Raw genomic sequence first — 20967 nt, 5'->3', positions numbered from 1 at the left:
CACATTTCTTCATGCAGCAATATATTATTATTAAGCTATCCAATGTATTCACTTACCATACATTATTAGTACATTTCATAAAAAGACATTGGGATAAACAGTTTTCTTCACAGACTGGAATTTCGCCACACTGAAGGGCACATTCTATGTTTTCAAAAGTTTAATGCTGCCAAAGGGGCCACACCTAATGGGTGAACAGGTTTCAGGGGAGAGGCCAGGTACAAAATATTGAAGTCAAACATATCTAACTCTTCGACCTGCAACTCAGTAGTGCCATCTAGTGATGAAACAAGTATAAGTCACTATCCTCTACTGTTATCATTATACCAAGCTGGAATCTTTATCAACTGTAACACTGGTCTCAGCTTTGTCCAGTGCTGCATGGACACATACATCTGTTCCAAGAAATACTTGAAATACACCCTGCCAATGTGTCTCCACAATGTGATGTCCAGAGAAAAAAATGGCAAAATCTTTACTCAGGCTGAAATGAAAACTCTACAATATCCTGTTCAGCTTTTTTTTTCATTCTGTTAATCATAAATGTCAGGGTGCAGGCACTTATGGATGTAGGTGCAGGGGAGAGCGGGTGAAGCAAAATGTCAACTAAGCCAAATCAGAAGACGAGAATCGTGGTCAGAGAAACAGGCAGGGGTCAGTCGATCGGCAAACAGAATAACAAAGGCAAGACAAGAAGGCGAGGTCAAGGTTAACATGATAATGGTCAAGAGGACAGGCGGAAAGTAAACTGCTCAGTACAACAAGAGAGAAAACACTGAACAATACTTCGCATCGAGTGTGAGTGAGAGAGGGGTTTAAATAGCGGAGGTGATTGATAAGGAAATGAGTGACAGGTGTAATTAAAGGTGCCCTTCCACCAAAAACGTTTAATACTGTCTCTTTTTGAAATACCATAGTTCACTCCGAGTTGCATATGCATGCTGCATGTGAAAATGTAATTCTACTCCCATTCCCTGTATTAGCTTATGAAATAAAATAGTCGGAAAAACAAGTGAATCTGAAAAAGCCCTACGAACTTACGTCACTTTGAAAATTAATATTCATGGCCTCGCCCACCTTGGCTTGCGACCGCCCATGGGAAGAAAGTTTGGATTTAAACGCGAGGAGAGATAGCAGAGCCCATCTCGTCAGTAGCTAATAAAGAGGACCTAACAGCAAGTTGAAAACATGGCTGAACAAGTTCGTACCTATGTTATTTGTGGCAGTAACACATCAACGTTGCATGTTTGGGGAGGCTGGGACCTCCCCTGTGCGAGTTACGAGCGTTCAAGGTTGGGCTGGAGTTGCCGACAGAAACGAAACCTAAGCGGAGCGCCGCGGCTTGCCTCGGGGTGAATTACGTCCTGAGGCGCAGGGCTAGCCCGCCCTGGTAGTGCTGGTTCATTGGGGAGAGGGCAGAGGTCGCTGGCTGCCAAGTTTGGGGAGGCTGGGACCTCCCCTGCCCGAGTTACAAGCATCCAAAGTCGGGTTGGAGCTGCCGACAGAAACGAAACCAAAGTGGAGCAACGTTGCAAGATAGAGGTGAAGAAGAAATGGTTGGAATTTATCTTTGGAACACCACCAGCAAAGGATAATGCAACGTTAGCACTGTGTTCTGATCATTTCAACCACAGTGACTTTTCAAACTTTGGTGCCTTCAGTAGTGGTTTTGCTTCGAGGGTGTTTTTAATACCTGGAGCTGTCGACCACCAGTCCACAAGCTGTAAGTAAAACATGAACTTTTTGTTCGAAGGTTTTTGTTACAAAATAGCATGTCATATTCTCCATGTTAGCATGCATGACATCGTCACAAGCTAGGCAGGGATGAGAGTTTTCCGCTTTTCGGCGTATTTCCGCTTTTTCTGAGTAAAAAAATGACCTTTTTATAGTATGCCAAATCCGTTGAGAATTTTTTTTATCAATTTTGGGGGGTTGGGGTATGTTCCTTCATGCTGTTCAAACTTTATTAACTCCAACGATGTTTACACATTATTTGTAAGTCGCTGTAGCAGTTCGTAGGGGTGGAGCACAGAAAAGACGGCAGGCCAGAACTAAGTTCCCCAAGAAAACTCTTTTTATTATAGCTTTTCAGCTTTAAACTATACACACACATGAGCCTCCTGGCTGGAGAGAGTCTCCTTCCTCTACTCTCTCTCTCCTTATATAGGGCGTGGTCACTGGGGAAGACACACAAACACAGATTAACCAACATCAGGTGCAGTGATTCTGCCACTTACCTTCCCTGACTCCACCCTCTGGTCACAGACCGACTCTTGACCACACCCCCGCTGCCACATACCCCCACCCCCCGACTCAGGCCAGGCAGCCATCCGGCCCGCAGCCGACTCCCCCCCCCTTGACTGGAGAGGAAGTCCGCCACAACCATCTGCGCCCCTGGCCTGTGGACCACCTTGAAATTAAAGTGCTGGAGTGCCAGATACCAACGGGTGTTCCGCGCATTGGCATCCTTCATGCAGTGGAGCCACTGGAGGGGCGCGTGGTCCGAACAGAGGGTGAAAGAGCGCCCCAGGAGGTAGTAGCGGAGGGCGAGGACCGAGGACTGCCCACTTGATCGCCAGGCACTCCTTTTCGATGGTGCTGTAGCGCCCCTCACGCACCGACAGCTTCCTGCTTATGTACAAGACAGGGCGGTCCTCCCCCTCCACCTCCTGGGACAGAACGGCCCCCAGCCCTCTGTCTGACGCATCCGTCTGCAACATAAAGGGGAAAGAAAAGTCAGGGGAGTGTAACAGTGGCCCCCCACACAGTGCAGCCTTCACCTCAGAGAAAACCCGCTGGCATTGCTCCATCCACTGGACCGGATCTGGTGCCCCTTTTTAGTGAGATCAGTCAGCGGGCTGGTGACATCCGAATAATTAGGTATAAACCTACGATAATAGCCAGCCCCAGGAACTGTCTCACCCCCTTTTTGGTCTTGGGCCTCGGGCAGGCCGCAATCGCTGCTGTCTTGTTAATTTGGGGATGCACCTGCCCGTTGCCCAAGTGGAAGCCCAGATACCGTACTTCCACCCGCCCAATCGCACACTTCTTCGGGTTGGCTGTGAGACCTACCCGCCTCAGCGACCTAAGGACGGCCCTCAAGTGTTGTAGGTGGCGCGGCCAGTCATTACTATAAATAATTATGTCATCGAGGTATGCGGCCGCATAGGTGGCGTGGAGGCGGAGGACCCTATCCATCAGCCGCTGAAATGTAGCGGGCACCCCAAACAACCCAAAAGGAAGTGTGACAAACTGGTGTAAACCGAACGGTGTGGAAAAGGTCGTTTTTTCTCGGGATAATGGAGTCAAGGGGATCTGCCAATAACCCTTTGTCAAATCCAGTGTCGAGTAAAAGCGAGCCGTGCCTAGTCGATCGAGCAACTCATCAATACGAGGCATTGGGTACGCGTCAAATTTAGACACCGCGTTGACTTTTCTATAGTCCACACAGAACCGGACCGACCCATCGGTCTTGGGTACCAAGACCACCGGGCTGCTCCAGTCACTGTGGGACTCCTCGACGATGCCCATTTCGAGCATGGCCTCGAGTTCTTCCTGAACCACTTTTGTCGTGTTCAGGTAACCTGTAAGGGCGGCTGCATACTACCACCCCCGGGGGCATCTCAATGTGGTGCTCTATGAGGTCTGTGCGGCTGGGCAGGGGTGAGAACATATCCGAAAACTCGGTCTGCAACTGGGCGACCTCTGTGAGTTGGGTCGGGGAGAGGTGGTCTCCACAGGGGACCGGAGGTGTACGCGATGGCAATGTTCCCTTTTGAACCTCCGGCCCCAGCTCCGCCTTCTCCGGAACTACCGACACCAATGCCATGGGGACCTCCTCATTCCAGAATTTGAGCAGATTGAGGTGGTAAACCTGTAGTGCCCCACCCCTGTCTGTTCGCCTCACCTCGTAGTCGACGTCCCCGATTCGCCGTGTGACCTCAAAGGGTCCTTGCCACTTGGCAATTAATTTGGAGCTTCGATGTGGGCAACAGTACGAGGACTTTATCTCCCGGTGCGAACTCCCTAAGGCGCGTACCCCTGTCGTACAGGCGGGTTTGCCATTCTTGGGCCTGCCGCAAATTCTCCTGGGTTAGGTGTGTGAGTGTGTGGAGTTTTGTGCGCAGGTCCATAACGTATTGAATTTGACTTTTACTGGGCGAAGGTCCCGCCTCCCAATTTTCTCGCAGCACATCTAGAATGCCGCGCGGCTTACGCCCATATAACAATTCGAATGGGGAGAACCCCGTGGAGGCTTGGGGGACCTCTTGCACTGCAAATAACAAGGGTTCGAGCCATTGATCCCAATTACATGCGTCCTCACTTACAAATTTTTTAATTATTTTTTGAGGGTGCGATTAAACCGTTCAACTAAACCATCCGTTTGTGGGTAATAAACGCTGGTGTGGATCAGCTTAATACCTAATAACCCATACAGTTCATGCAGTGTACGTGGCATAAACGTGGTGCCTTGGTCAGTCAGAATCTCTTTCGGGATTCCAACTCGGGAGATGACGCAGAAGAGCGTTTCTGCAATACTGCGTGCTGAGATATTGCGAAGAGGCACCACTTCCGGGTATCGCATTGCATAGTCCACCAGAACTAAAATAAAGCGGTACCCTCGTATTGACCAATCTAATGGCCCGACGAGATCCATCCCAATTCTTTCGAACAGGGTCTCGATTAATGGGAGAGGGCGCAAAGGCGCTTTTGGAATGGCCGCTGGATTTACTAACTGGCATTCGCGGCAGGCCGTACACCACCTACGCACATCGCCGCGAATCCCTGGCCAATAGAACCGGGCCATTAGTCGGGCTAGTGTTTTATCCTGCCCTAAGTGTCCAGCCATGGGATTAAAGTGAGCCGCCTGGAATACCAATTCCCAGTTGCTCTTTGGAATCAAAAGCTGCGTGACTTGCTCTTTAGTCTAAGTGTCCTGCATCACTCGGTATAACCTATCCTTCATAATAGAATAATAGGGGAAGGACAGGGTGGCGTTTGGCTGGAGCATTTGACCATCGATTACTCTCACTTGGTCAAACGCATGCCACAGAGACTCGTCTCACGATTGCTCTAACGGGAAATCCCCAAGGGATTCCCCGAGAGAGGGAGGAGGAGCTTGCTGCTCCTCACTCTGACGCGGAGTTGATGTAGACGGCTCTGTGACAGCTGCTCCTGCCAAAGCAACACTGGGACCTCCCCCTGTTGAATTACGGCAGGACCCACTCTTCACTAGATGGCTCATTAATTCCCCGAATCCCGGCCACTCAGTCCCCAAAATTATAGAGTGGGTGAGGCGAGGATTAACCGGGCTGCCTCAGAAAAGTAACCATTTGTCCTACCTTAAAACTCGTTTTGCATTTTCTGCCTCCTTTTTTGTATTTTCGACCCTCTGTTTATTTTCTTTCCTTTTCTGAAAACCCAATTTGTGTCCAGACATTTTGTTCTGCTACCAACGAACTAACTCGTCAGGTCTCATCTCTTGAGCCCGCGATGATTCCCGTGAGAAGGGCAACAATTGATACATTTTTACAAACAACCAATAAACAGGCAATAGGGAAGTTGCAACGTTCAGGCTCTCCTTTGCTCACAGACACTCAGTAATGCACTTATTCTCTGTCTCCTGGCAGAAAGCTCCTTGGTTTGCTTGTGTCTCAATCACAGCTGGTATTCTGTAGAAAGACTTCTTTTCACCTTTCCCATCAGCTTTGTTGGAACACCCTAACACAGCACAAAAGTTTACCATTGTAGGTTTATGATGAATCAAGTGCCTCGTGGGTTTAAATTCCGCGCGCTGCCGTTATTTCCCCCTGATCACGAGTTTGTTGGTCTTCCAATATGGCGCAGGGTTTGTTTACTTCTGGTTTTCGGTGACGTCAGTGAAAAGGGTCTATTGGGCTTCCCCATCCAAAATGTTCACACACACACACACACACACCCGGGGGGGACCCTTTTTTTTTTGCGCCCACGCTCGTGCCACCCCCCCGTGATGCCGCCCCGGGCGGCTGCCCAGTTGGCCCGCCCCCAGGACCGCCCCTGCTAGTGGGGAGTTCCAGGTATTTATCCTCTCGTGGATCAAAAGCAACCCTAAGGAGTCGTTGAGTTATCCTGTAGGTGTAGGTCACTGGGGGCCGGGTGTGAATGGTATTAGCAGCCTATAGCATCGTTAGGGTGATCTGTGGGTCACTGGTTCTCTCTGTCATCCTGTAGGTGTAGGTCACTGGGGGCCGGGTGTGAATGGTATTAGCAGCCTATAGTGTCATTAGGATGATCTGTGGGTCACTGGTTCTCTCTGTCATCCTGTGAATCATTGAACTCAACTGAGTTTTGGTGTGTATGTTGCAGGTTAAATACAGTCTTAGGTTAAACCTGTATTCAATCTAGGTAGCATTGGTGAACCACATTTTACCTAGGTAATATGTGTATTCAACCGAGATTCAACTGTCTGAAAAGGGATTTTTTTAATGGGGTGTCATTAAAAAATAAGGGTGTGGGGTTTTTGTTTTGGTTTTTTGTTTTGGTTTTTTGGGGTGGGGTTGAAATAATTAAAAATAAATAAGAACATGGAAATTGTTGTCTTCTCTCACATATGCTCTTTCTCTCTCTTCTTTCTACCCACTAACCTCCCCTCTCTGGTTCTCATCACCTGGACTCCTTCCTTTGATGTCATACCTTCTCAACTACCTCTCTACAAACCACAATGAAATAAATAGCCTTTATTGTATTTACCAGGATTTGAACTCACACCCTATAGAGCTGTAGTCCACAGTGTTTACCACTACACTGGTTAACATTGCAAACTTCCCCATACCCTAAAAAAAAAAACCTAAAATTAAACTAACCTACTGTAACAAAAAGCTAACTGTCTCAAAACATACAAAAATTATAAATTTAACCTTGATTGAATCCTGTCTATATATTTAACCTAGGTAAAATGTGGCTCACCAGTTCAATCTAGGTTGAATACAGGTTTAACCTGAGAACGGATTTTACTTGCAACATGTATTCAGTTGTCTGGGAAGCGTCCCAAGGACTGCATTGTAGGTGGCTGATAAGTGGTGTCTCAGACCACCTCCTCTGTTCAGTGATGGTTGTTCCAGGTTGACGAAGATGGCTTCTTTTACTCTTCTTTCAAACCACTGGTTTTCTCTGGCTAAAATGAGTACATTGCAGTCCTGAAATGAATGTATTTTGTTATTGAGATGAAGATAGACTTCAGAGTCCTGGCCTGAGAAACTGGCTCTCCTGTGTTGAGCCATGTGCCTGTCAAGTGGTTGTTTTGTTTCCCCAATATACAGGTCCGTGCATTCCTCATTGCACTGAATTGTATACACTATGTTGTCCTGTTTGTATCTGGGTATTCTGTCCTTGGGGTGGACCAGTTTCTGCCTCAGAGTGTTACTGGGTCTGAAATGTACTGGAATGTTGTGTTTGTAGAAGATCCTTCTGAGTTTCTCAGATAGTCCAGAAATGTAGGGAATGACAGTGTTCTTGTGTTTGTTGCTGTTTTCTTCCCTGTCTATTATGTTTCTTTTTCTGGTCTTGACAACCAGTAAAATAATTATTATTCATTATTCAGTGAATATTATTTATTATTCAATACTGGTTATCAGATTAACAGATTTAACTTTTCACATCCAGCTACTCATGAAAACACTGATATTACTCAATTCAGCTAGTTAGTGATTTATGAGATGCCAAACACATTGGTGTGGATAATGGTATTAGTATAAAAGATGAAGCATTGGAAGCTGAAGTGCTCGAGTGTACCAGTGGTGTGGCCAGGAACTGATTTCAAGGACACCTTTCTGTTTTAGCCAGCATTATTTTTTTTTTCAACAGTTGGTGCTACAATAGCTCTTCTGTGGGATTTGACCATATGGGCTAGCCTTCATGCCTCATGCGACTCAATAAGTCTTCGACACCCTTGATCCTGTCACCGGTTCACCGGTTGTCCTTTGGATCCTTGGACTACTTTTGGTAGGTACTAACTACTGCATACTAGGAACACCCCACAAGATGTGCCATTTTGGAGGTGCTCAGACCCAGTCATCTAGCCATCACAACTTGGCCCTTGTCGAAGTCACTCAGATCCTTATGCTTGCCCATTTTTCCTGCTTCCAACATATCAACTTCAAGAACTGACTGTTCTCTTGTTGCCTAATATATCCCATCCCTTGACAGGTGCCACTCTAACAACATAATCAATGTAGTTCACTTCACATGTCAGTGTTTTTAATTTTATGGCTGATCAGTGTATGACACCAGTGACAATCAATACTTCCAGTGACTTCAAGTAATGGTGTCACGTTAAAGATCAAGAATATTGGTTATACATTGAACAAGAATTTCATTAGAGTCATAGTTCAATCACATATCAATCTACTCAAAATTTTTATCATTATTATGAGAAAAAAGTTGTTGTTTTTTTAAAATATTGCTCCAACACTGTCTCTGCTCACTGTCTTTCTCATCCACCTGAGGCTACGTTTACATTACGTCGAATCAGCGGATCATCAGATTAACGTTCTTAAAATGATTCGCGTTTACACTAAAACCGTTAGCCGTGCGCACAGCAACACCAATACACGGATACGCTCGGCTCCGCAGGCATCCTGCGCTCCAAATCACTCCGCCCTGAACAGCGAGTGCCCTCTGGAGGGTGCGCACTCCGGCCCTGCGCAGCTCACACAGCGCGCGAGTGAAGCGCACGAGCCACGATTCGGGACTGAGCCGCTGTGTGTGTGATCCCAGCGCAGATCACTTACTACTTGCAAGTGGAAGGATGGCAAGCCTAAAGACAATCATAACTACACAATGGGCAGTATTTGCATCAGTATTTGCAGTATTTTCATACTTTTATACTCTTTAATGAAAGGTGATACAAGGCGGAAGTCCGCGCCGTTTTTCAGCAGTCGCGTCACATGACTAACGCCAGCGAATCAGGAAGGTGGATGTCACAGTGACGTTGTCCAATAAGGACGCCAGCTAGAGCTCAGCACAGCGTATCCGCGTATTCTCAATGTTTACACAGCACCGGATCAGATACGATCTGGATTGAATACGTGGACGCTGGCGGATTCCCGTTTCCCGGCTTTTCCAGGTGGTTTAATGTAAACGGACAGTGCATCCGCGAAGAAAACGAGACAGATACGGTCTAATGTAAACGTAGCCTGAGTCTACTGTACTTCCTTCACACAGATGGGTCATTTTCAACTGTTCCATTTCAACCTTTGAGCATCTATGGTTCTGAACATTGCATAATAATCAGTCATGGCTTAAATTAAAGAATACACTTGGGCCATCAATTTCAGTCACTTAAACTCTTTTACTATCTTCATTTTAGATTCAATTTCAGAGCAGCAAAACAAAAAAGTCATAAAAATCATAAACCCCTATTATATTATTTTTTTCTTTGATTTGCAGAGTGAAACTGGGTTTTGAGAGGCCCCGAAAAAAAAATACATTTCCTGATTCAACAACAACTTGGCACAATGTGTATACATGTTGAAGTAAATAAGCAAAGGTTTACAAGTATTACACAGCAGTTTTCATATGGTATCTTTAATAATTTCCAAGTGTTTCACAACCTATCCAAAACCTATATTCCAAATACTTTGCTTGAAATGGGCTGTTACTACATCCGACACCAGCCATGGGGAGCTAGGGTGTGCCTGGGGGGTGGGGGAGGGGGAAAGGGAGCTTTATATGCTAAAACAATCAGTGTGTTTACATGCACATCCAAATCGAGCTACTGTCGGTAATCGAGCTAAGGGTCCCAGCAGAGGTGCTTTTATACAGCAGCCGATCGCACCTCTATTTTCTTTGAAGGTGGCCAATATGCATGTCCTTTTAACTGGAACATGAGTACTACTGGCTCAAATAGTACTCACGTGAAAATGACCATCAAACAAGGAATATGATGTATTGGAGCCAAAAATAACTACACAGTCTTGCAGAAGACATTTGTGGCATTGAATATTTGGGCAAGTTTTTGAAAAAAAATATATTTTGTTGTGATCACTATGAGTTCAAGAAATTGATGCTTGTATGTCATGGGAAATGAAGATGCATGTTGTATTATTATATGAACAAACAAATAAACTACTAAACTGTCATCAGTTAAACTATTCAGTCTTGTCCTTTCGTTCTTTGGGTAGAAACTCATCTCATCTCATTCTCATTATCTCTAACCGCTTTATCCTTCTACAGGGTCGCAGGCAAGCTGGAGCCTATCCCAGCTGACTACGGGCGAAAGGCGGGGTACACCCTGGACAAGTCGCCAGGTCATCACAGGGCTGACACATAGACACAGACAACCATTCACACTCACATTCACACCTACGCTCAATTTAGAGTCACCAGTTAACCTAACCTGCATGTCTTTGGACTGTGGGGGAAACCGGAGCACCCGGAGGAAACCCACGCGGACACGGGGAGAACATGCAAACTCCACACAGAAAGGCCCTCGCCGGACCCCGAACCCGGACCTTCTTGCTGTGAGGCGACAGCGCTAACCACTACACCACCGTGCCACCCTGGGTAGAAACTGATTTTTTAATTGCAGAAAACTAGATATTCTGGCAACGATAATGTTTAAAATAGATGATTAGTTTGATGATGCATGAAAATTATGCACGCAACCAGGGGCGCAGCTGGGGGGCGGGGGGGGGGGGGGGGGGGGGGGGAGTTAGGATGATTCTAAGGGCCTGGCACTGACAGGGGGGCCTGTGAGGGATATTAATATTATTTTAATAGTATTGCCTTGTGTAAGTTTTTGAAATAAAATATTTCATTTCATCTGTAAAAATATGCAAATTATACATGGTTATGATTTGCTATAACATTTTTCTTGAATTATTTATGATATTGTCATTTCACCCCTCCACCCTTTTTACTAATGGTACAGTCTGATTCTGGGAGCTGGACACGTGAAATGTGTGTGTAGCTCCGTGTATGCACAGAGCTGTTAGCGCAGCTTAGATCAGCTGTCAGTTTTTCTATGTGCGCTACAGAGGTGTACATTCTAGACGTTGCTAACAGTGTTCGTACAGGTCCTTAAAGTCCATAAAAGTCCTAAAAAAAAATTAATTTGTAAAATTAAGTACTTAATTATCCATAAAATTGATGAAAATCTGTTAAAGTCCATAAAAGTCCTAAAAAAATGAATTTGTAAAATTAAGTACTTAATTATCCATAAAATTGATGAAAATCTGTTAAAGTCAATAAAAGTCCTTAAAAATCAGGGGGTTTTTTTCGTCTCCCTTCTAATAACACATTTTTAATTTCCGAATACGCTGTTCCCGCTGCCCCGATTCGCGCAAACGACCCTGTTTCACAGGCGAACTGCACTAGCGGTCAGGGGCTGAACAAAGTGTATAGTGGCGACCCCTGGTGTCTGCTTTTGAGAATAGCCCGGAACCAGTCCCGAACAGGGTCACGTGACTACTTCGTATCAGCTCGGTCGCCCGCCATTGATGCGTATTAATGGAAACATGGATTAACAAAACATACGACTTTCAATCTGTCTATAACATGTATAGAAACATGCAGACTCATTAGAAAATTTATTCCATAACATAAGAATAGCAAGGGGGGGGGGGGGGGGGGGGGGGGGGGGTTCTGGGCAATTTAATACTTTTAGTTTCAATTGTTCCTGAACAAAATGAAAATCTTGTGAAATAAATTTTACTCTAAATGGAATGTTCTTTATATTTATTATTTTTAGCCACTAACCATTTCCTCACCCACCGTTGAGGTTTTCTTAAAATCGTTTTAAATATCAGACATATCAGGAATTGCTGCACTTGTTGCAAGATTTGGTCAAGAAAAGTCCTTTAAGAGTCATAAAGAAAACAAGCAGACGAAGTGTGGGAAAACAAACAAGTGATTGTTACAATAGGCAATTTCACACCAGTGATATTCAGTTTTGGTCATTGGGTCCTTAAAAAAATGAAAATTGGTCCTTAAAAGTCATTAAAAGTCATTAAAAAAGAAGCCTGAAAAACTGTGGGAACCCTGGCTAAGCAGGAGCAGGTGTGATAAATTATGAAGTCCGGATATCACACTGTGTGTAAAAAAAAAAAAATCACCTTTTTTCATAGGTATCTTTATTGTATAATTAAGTCTAGATGTTTTGCCATTGTTCATGTGTGGATTTGTCGATATTGTTAAGTATTTAACTTTAATATTTTGCACATTAGCTGTGGTCATAGATAACATTTCTATTGTTCATGTGTGGATTTGTCGATATTGTTAAGTATTTAACTTTAATATTTTGCACATTAGCTGTGGTCATAGATAACATTTCTATTGTTCATGTGTGGATTTGTTGATACTGTTAAGTATTTAACTTTAATATTTTGCACATTAGCTGTGGTCATAGATAAGATTTCTATTGTTCATATGTGGATTTATTGATACTGTTGCTAAGTATTTAACTTGAATATTTGAACATTTGCTGTGTTTTCTAATAAATGTGTAATGCCTAAAAGAAACCAAAAACACTTAGTGGATTTCTTGCAGTGCACTATGTAATTGTATCAAAAAACTAGTGTAGTTATTCATCAAGGCATACATCTGATCACATACAATAAGTCAATAAATGGAGGAAACAAAGGAATACATTTTGTAATCCTGATGATTGATGATGTTTGCTGGAGGGCTCTGGAGTATCCATAACGTGCATACAGAATGTTATAAATCCATACTGATACAGTGATGCATGCAATTTCTCTCAACACAAACATTTGGATTGAATGAACTCCATAGGCTACTGAGTGGCCTAATAATAGTTGCTCATAAAAGGGGGGGGGGGGGAATATATATATCTCATCTCATTATCTCTAGCCGCTTTATCCTGTTCTACAGGGTCACAGGCAAGCTGGAGCCTATCCCAGCTGACTATGGGCGAAAGGCAGGGTACACCCTGGACAAGTCGCCAGGTCATCGCAGGGCTGACACACAGACAACCATTCACACTCACACCTACGGTCAATTTAGAGTCACCAGTTAACCTAACCTGCATGTCTTTGGGGGAAACCGGAGCACCCGGAGGAAACGGGGAGAACATGCAAACTCCGCACAGAAAGGCCCTCGCCGGCCACGGGGCTCGAACCCAGGACCTTCTTGCTGTGAGGCGACAGCGCTAACCACTACACCACCGTGCCGCCCTTTTATATATATATATATATATATATATAATGGAATTTTCATTTTAAGGCAACAGTCTATTCAGTCTAATTCTGACAGTTCTGCATTTAAAATGTTTATATACCAAATAATTGTATCACCTAAACTTGCTAGGTAGCTGATCACATGCATAGTAAAGTAGAAGTGCCAGCCAAAAACAGACTACAAATTCAGTTGCTTGAGCTTGAAAATTTTACCGGGGGGGCCCTAATTTGTAATCTTTCATAGGGCCCAAGATTTCTAGCGGCGCCCCTGCACCCAACAGAGGGTTTTTCATTGATTGTTTTCTACTATAAGACAGGTGTATGATATTAGGTGTGTTTGTAGCAGTATTAGTGCTTTTGAAGGTGGTACACATTTTATAGTTACGTGTTATTTTGCTTTGTTCTTAGATTAATCGAAATAAGATTCATCCCTTTTGAGTTCGGTGGCGATCTCACTAGAGGGCGTTTCTGCATCAAGAGGGTCATCTTCTCCCTCACTCGACAGCGGGTCCTGCTTTTCATCTGCTTCATTCTTCATGTGAAGTTGTGTATTGACCACCTGAGGTCTGTCTTTCTTGTCAAGCTGTGTGTCACTTTCCTCTTGTTCTGTCTGAGTCTCAGCCAAATTAGCCTCTTTCACTTCGGGCTCTTCAAGTGCTTGTTGTTTTTCAGTAACATTAATTTCTTTATTTCCCATTAACACTGCACCTGCCTCAGAACGACTCTTTTTATTCGTTTCTACTTGTTCATTTCGAACTGTTTCTTTCTCTTTCAGCTGTGTGTCTTGAACCTTCTGATGCTCATTTTTCTCGTTTAATTCTTTATGCTTCTCCACATTTTTCTCCACACCCTCCACTTGTATTTGTGTATCATTTGGTTCCTGTTGCTGATGCAGTTGTACAGCATTTTCTCTCTCCTGTGGCTCTTCAGCTGTTTTCTCGAATTCTATATTTGTGTCTTTGGATACAGTGGCTTCCTCTTGGGTGAGATGCTCATTTTTCACTTTTGTGTTTTGATTCTCTGTTTGAATTTTAATCTCTTAGTTTTTATTTTCATGTGATTTATTCTCTAATTTGAGATGACATTTTGTCCCAGGTAATTCTCCAGGCCCTATAAATATAAATTTATGTGACTCACGTTGATAGACAGACAAATATATTGACTGATTGATTGATTGATTGATTGATTGATTGATTGATTGATTGATTGATTGATTGATTGATTGATTTAATCTTTCACACTCACCTATGGTTGCTTCTTCTTCTTCTTCTTCCTCCTGTGAAAATAGCAGACAATATAATTATATACAGTCCTGTGAAAAAGTCTTAGGCATATATAAAGAAATGCTGTAGACTAAAAACAGCTTAAAAATAATGAAAGGAAAGGTTTCAACATTTAAAAAAATACTTTAAACAGCAGTAAACCATAATAAATGAAACAAAGTCAATATTTGGTGTGAGACGACCTGCTTTAAAAAAAAAATAGTCTCAGGTACAATGAGTGCAGTTTTATAAGGAAATGAGCTGTACGTTTTACTGAGCATCTTACAGAACCAGCCACAGTTCTTGGACACTCTGACTGTCACACTTACTTCTTAATTTTGCACCAAAACCCAGTAGCCTTCATTCTGTTTTCTTTTTGCATATGAAAAGTGCTCTCTTATATAATATGCTGCTCGGATACAAACATTCTTTGTCTGTAACATTTAATTATTTGCCGAAAAATGAACATTTGGAACTCTAAAATGACTCGATAATGTAGAAGTCATAAAATAGAAAAAAAATAAGGTGCCTAAGACTTATGCATATATATATAAACGTACATTGGGCAGAACTTGCTTTCTCATATGGATATGCAAAAATGTTAATTTTGTGAATTTCTCTCTTAGTTTAAGACCTGCCACATAAACACTTGTGTCAGGCTTATTATATTTTATTTGTGTCATCTGTACTTTTCTTGTCTATCCTGCTGTCACTAATGAATCCTTCAGTGGTGGGCAACCATGCACTTCTGATAGTGAATTATTTGTAGTAAACATACAGAGGAGATAGAAAAGCTTTCTTTCAGAACAAAATAGCAAAATTTCTTACCAACCTAAAAATGACAGATTTTACACATACTCACTATAGGAAATCTTATAAAGACACATAATTATGCATAATGATAACAATCGGAATCAATCATGGGCACGAACTTCTTTGTTTTTTCACCCCACAATTTATCTTTTACCTGTTTGCACTGGGCGCCCTTCTGTTCCAGTGTCTCAGCCAGAGGTCTGTCTTTCTCCTGAGTCTGCTTCTCTTTTTCCATCAGGTGTTGTTTACTGGTTTCTGGCTCTTTCCCCATGTTCTCCAGTTTTCTGTCTCTGTCTTTGTCTTTCATCTGTGTCTGATTTTCTTCTGACATCCTATTTGCTTTTCCCAATTCTTCTTTAACCTCCCTGGGCAGTGTGTCATTCTCTTCCAGTGTTTTGTCTTTCTCCTGAAGCTGTTTGTCTCTTTCCATGAGCTGTGTCTCTCTCTCAGTTAGAAGTCTCTCTTTCTCTTCAAGCTGTTTGTTTTTTTCTGCTGACTCAGTTTTCTGTTGCTCCAGTACGATCATCTGCTCCTGTTGTCTCTTCTTGTCCTGCAGCTCCTCTCCCAGTGTCTGCAGTTTATTTTTACTGGTTTCCAACTCTTTATCTGTCTTCTTCAGCTGGGTTTCTTTCTCACTCAGCAGTTTGTTCATATTCTCTAGTTTTGTGTTTTTCTCCTCCATGAGTCTCTGATTCTCTTTTAATTTCTTTCTCATTTCTTCCAGTTCAGTTTTTATCTGTTTGAGCTATGTGTCCTTCTCTTCCAGTGCTTGTGTATTTTCATGCAGAAGCTTGTCTTTGTCCTGAATCTGTTGCTTTTTTCCTTCTAACTCATTTTTCTCTTGTTTCAGTGCAGTCTTCATATTCTTTACTTCATTCTCCTTGTTCTGCAGATCTTGTCCCAGTGTTTTCAGTTCTGAGTTTTTCCTCTCTATCTCATCAGTGGCATTTTGAAGGTTTTCATTTTTTTTCACTAACTCTGTATCTTTCTCAGAAAGAATCTTCTCATTATTCTTGAGACATTTTTTTAAATCTTTCAGCTCTTCCATTATTTTGTTCTGCCACTCCTCAGACATTTTCTCCAGTTTCTCCACTTTTGTTTGTGCCTCCTGTAAGTGTTCGTATTTCAGGTTCGGCTGTTGATCTCTGTTGTGTTGAGTCCTTTCTCTTTCTCTTGTTTCTTCAGGACGTCTGTCTTTCTACTTGTTGGTTTTATCTCTGTTTCTCAGTTCTGTATGTGAGAAAATTTATGCAAAACATAGACATACACAAACAGATTGATTGATTTTTTTTTACATTACTAGCTCAGTCAACTTAGCTATAAGAAACAAAATCTGTCACACTCACCTGATGTTACACCTTCTTCTTGCTTGTTCAGTTTTGTACATCGTCCTTTCACCTGTTAAAATAGTAAAAGACTTTAATGTACAGGCCTAAACAAGCCTGGGGTAAATGTTACTTGTGTGCTGGACCTCAAGCTGCTGCATAAAACAGTGTCATGTGCATTTCACACACTTTAAAATCAACTGTGCTGATGAATTACTGTAGTAAAGATAACAGTGTTCTTTGTGCATGTAGTAGTAGTAGTCATAGGAGTAGTAGGAGGAGTAGTAGTCTACATGATATAGTAAATGCAGAAATGTATGTTTGTTCCTCTACACAGTTGTTCTGTGCTGATTACACATCAATTCACAAATATCGATACCTGCAAGTGCTTGTACATTCTACAGGCAGATAAAATAACAGATGTCATACATGCCTTTTTTTTTTTGGTCACACCTTAACCTTGAATCATGACTGACTTTACTGAGCATAATACCTAATATTTTCTGAAATAAATAAAATTAGTACCTGAGATTTAATAGCAGTTATGATTTTGGACAGTGATTCACGATTCTTAGGACACTGCAGTAATCCAATATCTTCATGGAACAGACAGTCAGCTACAATCGTATTCTTTCTGTTTACAGCTCTGCTGCTGTCTGGTACAACACACTCTGTATCAAACGTGTAATGGATCACCACCAGGACAGCAGGTTTGATATCTGTAAAAACATACCAAACATTTACTCACTATATGTGATAATTCACCAGATATAATACATTGTTTTTAAGATTTTGTGAATACTTGAATTATTGTGCAGCATTTTCACTGCTGCTTCAATGTCAGTTCCAGCTCGTGACACAACAGGGCAGAAAACCAGAATGAAGTCACACTCATCCTCTGTAGACACCGCCTGCAGTCGTATTTGTTTATGAAGATGATCGAGGATATCCTTGTGGGCATTCAGTGTCTTTCCAGTTCTATAAACCAAATACTTAAAGGTTTCTGTGAACAAACAGTTTATTATTGATTACTTAAAGAGAAATGATATTTTTAACAATTCACAGCTGTTATACATTGAAGTAGGTAATTTATTTCTAAACCAACGACAGTTTTTATGAATGTCTACACTTTAATAATGCACACTGGTACATGATTCTTAATAACGAAATTTCGTTTCATTCATGCCTAAGCCATTGGTGATAAAACAGTCACAGTATTCCACCTCCAGCACAAATGTCCCATGTCATATTTCACTAATATAATTTTTTTAAATGATTAATCATTATTACAATTGACAGAATCAGGGCAAACCTTTGAGGAAACCACAATGTCTCTGTTTAAAATGCAAACAGCCAGAGATAGAGCAAAATGTCTATGGAAGTGTGATACATTTATTTAGGTTTACTTTTTGTAGAAAAGCCAAAGAATCAACTGTATTAAATAGCTATGCCAGCCAACCAAGGCTCAGCCAACAGGTTTACAAATACGACTGAATTATCTCAAAATTCAAAGAAATATAGCTAAAGAGACATGTGTTGCTAAAGAGAGAGAAAAGGGCAGAGCTGTAAAGTAGAATGCAAGTTGTCCTCATTCATTCACATTAATCTCAGGCTAATCTAGTTGAGCATCTAAACAGACATGAGTTCAGCAGTAGTGACTCAATAGTTAAAGCTCTGGGCTACTGATCACAAGGCCCCAGCACTGCCAAGCTGCCACTGTTGGGCTCTTTAGCAAAGCCCTTAACCCTCTCTGCTCCAAAGGCTCCATATCATGGCTGACCCTGCACTGACCCCAACTTCCTAACAAACTGGGACATGCAAAGAAAATAATTTTACTGTGCTATAAAGTATACGTGACAAATAACGGCTTCTTCTTCAGAAGATTTCTCTCATGTTCTTTGTCTGGAGAGAACCTTGTACAGGATGGAGACAAGATTCTGCCCAAACAGAAATGAGAGGGAGGAAAATTTTCTTGAAAGAAAGGACCATTTTTACATTTAGTTTATATTACTTTCGCATCTTATACTCACTACGATCTCCTATTTTTGCAGACGGAGAATTCTTTCCTGCCTGAAATAAAAAATATGGTCATAAACCCAGTCAGATACAAGTGCAGACAGCCTTTATAAACAACTGACAAACAAAATACAGGAAAAGAACTAATTACTAGACAAAGGCAGGACAAAGAAGGACAAAGAAAATTCAACATGAACACAAAATGATTGGCAGTTGGTAAAAAAACAAACATCTGGTGTGCAGAGGGTCTGCAGGCAGAAACACTTTGTTGATGCGAGAAATTAGATGAGAAGAACCTGAATGCTCTGAGCAGACAGGAAGTCTATAGTGACTAAAATAAACAATCATGGTAAGCAGAAAAGTATCTCAGAACACTCAACACATTGAACCTTAAGGTGGATGAGCTATAACAGTAGAAGACCACATCAGGGTTCACATCTGTCAGCCAAGAACAATAATCTGAGGCTGAACACAGGAGAAACACACTGAAACTGGAAAAAGACCAGGTGATTTTTTTTTTTTTACCCCCCTAATCTTCAACTGTCCAGTTTGGGTGAGCATGTGCCCATGAGAGCCTCGGATTCTTGTTTTTGGCTGACAGGAGTGGAACACAATGTGGTCTCATGCATGCTGAGATGGTTTTCTGCTCATCATGATTGTAAAGAGTGATTATTAGAGTTACAATATCCTTCCTGGCAGCTCAAACCAATCTGGCCATTTTCCTCTGACCTCTCTTCCAACAAGCCATTTCCACCGACTCCAACTGTCACTCACTCAATGTTTTTTGCACCATTCTGTTTAAACACTAGAGACTGTTATGAGTGAAATTCTTAGATGATCAGCAGTTTCTGAAATACTTAAACCAGCCCATCTGGTATCAACAACCATGCTACGATCAAAGTCACACAGATCACACTTTTTCTTCATTCTGATGTTTGATATGAATATTAACTGAAGCTCTTTGCCGGAACCTGTATGATTTTAGAAACAGCATTGTGCTGCTGCCACATGATTGGCTGATTAGATAACTACAAGAATGTGCAGTTGTACAGGTATTCCTAATAAAGTGGACTGTGATTGTAGTGCTACATAAACAGTCCTGGTTGTGATTATTACATTTATCACTGCAAATGTGGCTGAGTTAAACAAAATGACTTCTATCCTTACTATTCTAGCTGCTTTTAAAATAGCACTTGATCCAGCACATCTTATTCTCAGCAGCTTTTCATGTCCTGAGAGTTGTGCACAAGTTAATGAAGCCACAAGACAGGAAATCAAGGTCATGAAATCAGTGTGCACATAGGGTGTATTATAATTTATCATGCTTTTAATTTGTTGTTTTTAATTGTTAAATTAATAAAATGTCAATTTTTGGTTCAATAATCAGTGTGATCTTCCATAAAGAGATTATGCAACTGGTTTAATGGTAAGCTGACTGAGCACTCATGCGTTATACTTACAGCTCATTTTAATTTTAATTCATAATATTACCCATTAAAACATTAATTTTCAAGATAAGCAATGTCTCTAAGATGCTGTCTCATCCAATGTCCTCTGTTGTACCTTTTCATGAATATTAAATGAACAATACTGTTGTCAAAATGATATACTTAACATTGCCCTCAAATGACATTCAAGAAATATTTGAGTGTCAAAACATAAATTTGCAGGACATATTGCGGTTTCATTAAACTATCAGACAGTGGCACTGCAATTAATATTAGCCCCACACTTCAAAATACTTAAAATAGTCTTCTTAAGCGTGTAGTTAGAGTTCTGAGGTCTGAATACTGATCAGCAATTTCAGCACAAAAATGTAATAACAAATGCAGACATGCACCTTATAGATGTTGTGTTTGTTGAGTCGTTTACTTGTTATGGTAACTTTCAGCATGACATTTGTTCTGTGCATTTATTAATTGAAACAGAGCATTTGTTGAAAATGTCTCTATTAAAACATGTGATAAGAATATTTTTTTCAGCCATTACCATTACAGAGATAAGAAAGTACAGTTATATACTTACCCATGAGAATGACCCTGTAATGGTGGGAATATTAATATATCAGTCATGGTGAATACACTGAACACACTGTTATTACTTGGAAAATTAATTTCACTTTGTTGTGATGATGAGTGGTATGGCACAGAGATGGGAGTAAGTCCCATACATGCAAGTCTCAAGTAAGTCACAAGTCTTAGCCCTCAAGTCTCAAGTAAGTCCAAGTCATCTCTATAGGAGGATCAAGTAAGTCAAGTCCAAGCAGAGCTTAAGTCAAGCAAGTCAAGTCGAGTCACGAGTCAAGTCATTAGTTTTTCAAATGTCTGTATTCACCAAACCAAAACCATCTTTTTTATGCACACTAACGAGTTAATG

The 20967-nt window shown here is 41.8% G+C and overlaps 1 protein-coding gene across 1 annotated transcript in view; it reads right to left on the bottom strand.

The window, feature by feature from the left end:
- Positions 1-20623, bottom strand: part of LOC132875821 (interaptin-like) — a 43071-nt gene extending 22448 nt beyond the window's left edge. The window contains exons 1-5 of the mRNA XM_060912916.1: positions 20617-20623; positions 18606-18645; positions 17378-17578; positions 17101-17294; positions 16597-16648 (exon numbers count right to left, since the gene is read on the bottom strand). Of these exons, the coding sequence (XP_060768899.1) occupies positions 16597-16648; positions 17101-17294; positions 17378-17396 (265 nt within the window). The 5' untranslated portion in view covers positions 17397-17578; positions 18606-18645; positions 20617-20623. The remainder of the gene's footprint in view (positions 1-16596; positions 16649-17100; positions 17295-17377; positions 17579-18605; positions 18646-20616) is intronic.
- Between the last annotated feature and the right edge of the window lie 344 nt (positions 20624-20967).

The sequence above is a fragment of the Neoarius graeffei genome, chromosome 28, assembly GCF_027579695.1.
Source record: "Neoarius graeffei isolate fNeoGra1 chromosome 28, fNeoGra1.pri, whole genome shotgun sequence".
NCBI classification, from domain to species: Eukaryota; Metazoa; Chordata; class Actinopteri; order Siluriformes; family Ariidae; genus Neoarius; species Neoarius graeffei.
Note: the sequence above shows the minus strand (reverse complement) of the source record. Positions and strands in the feature narration are given on the sequence as shown.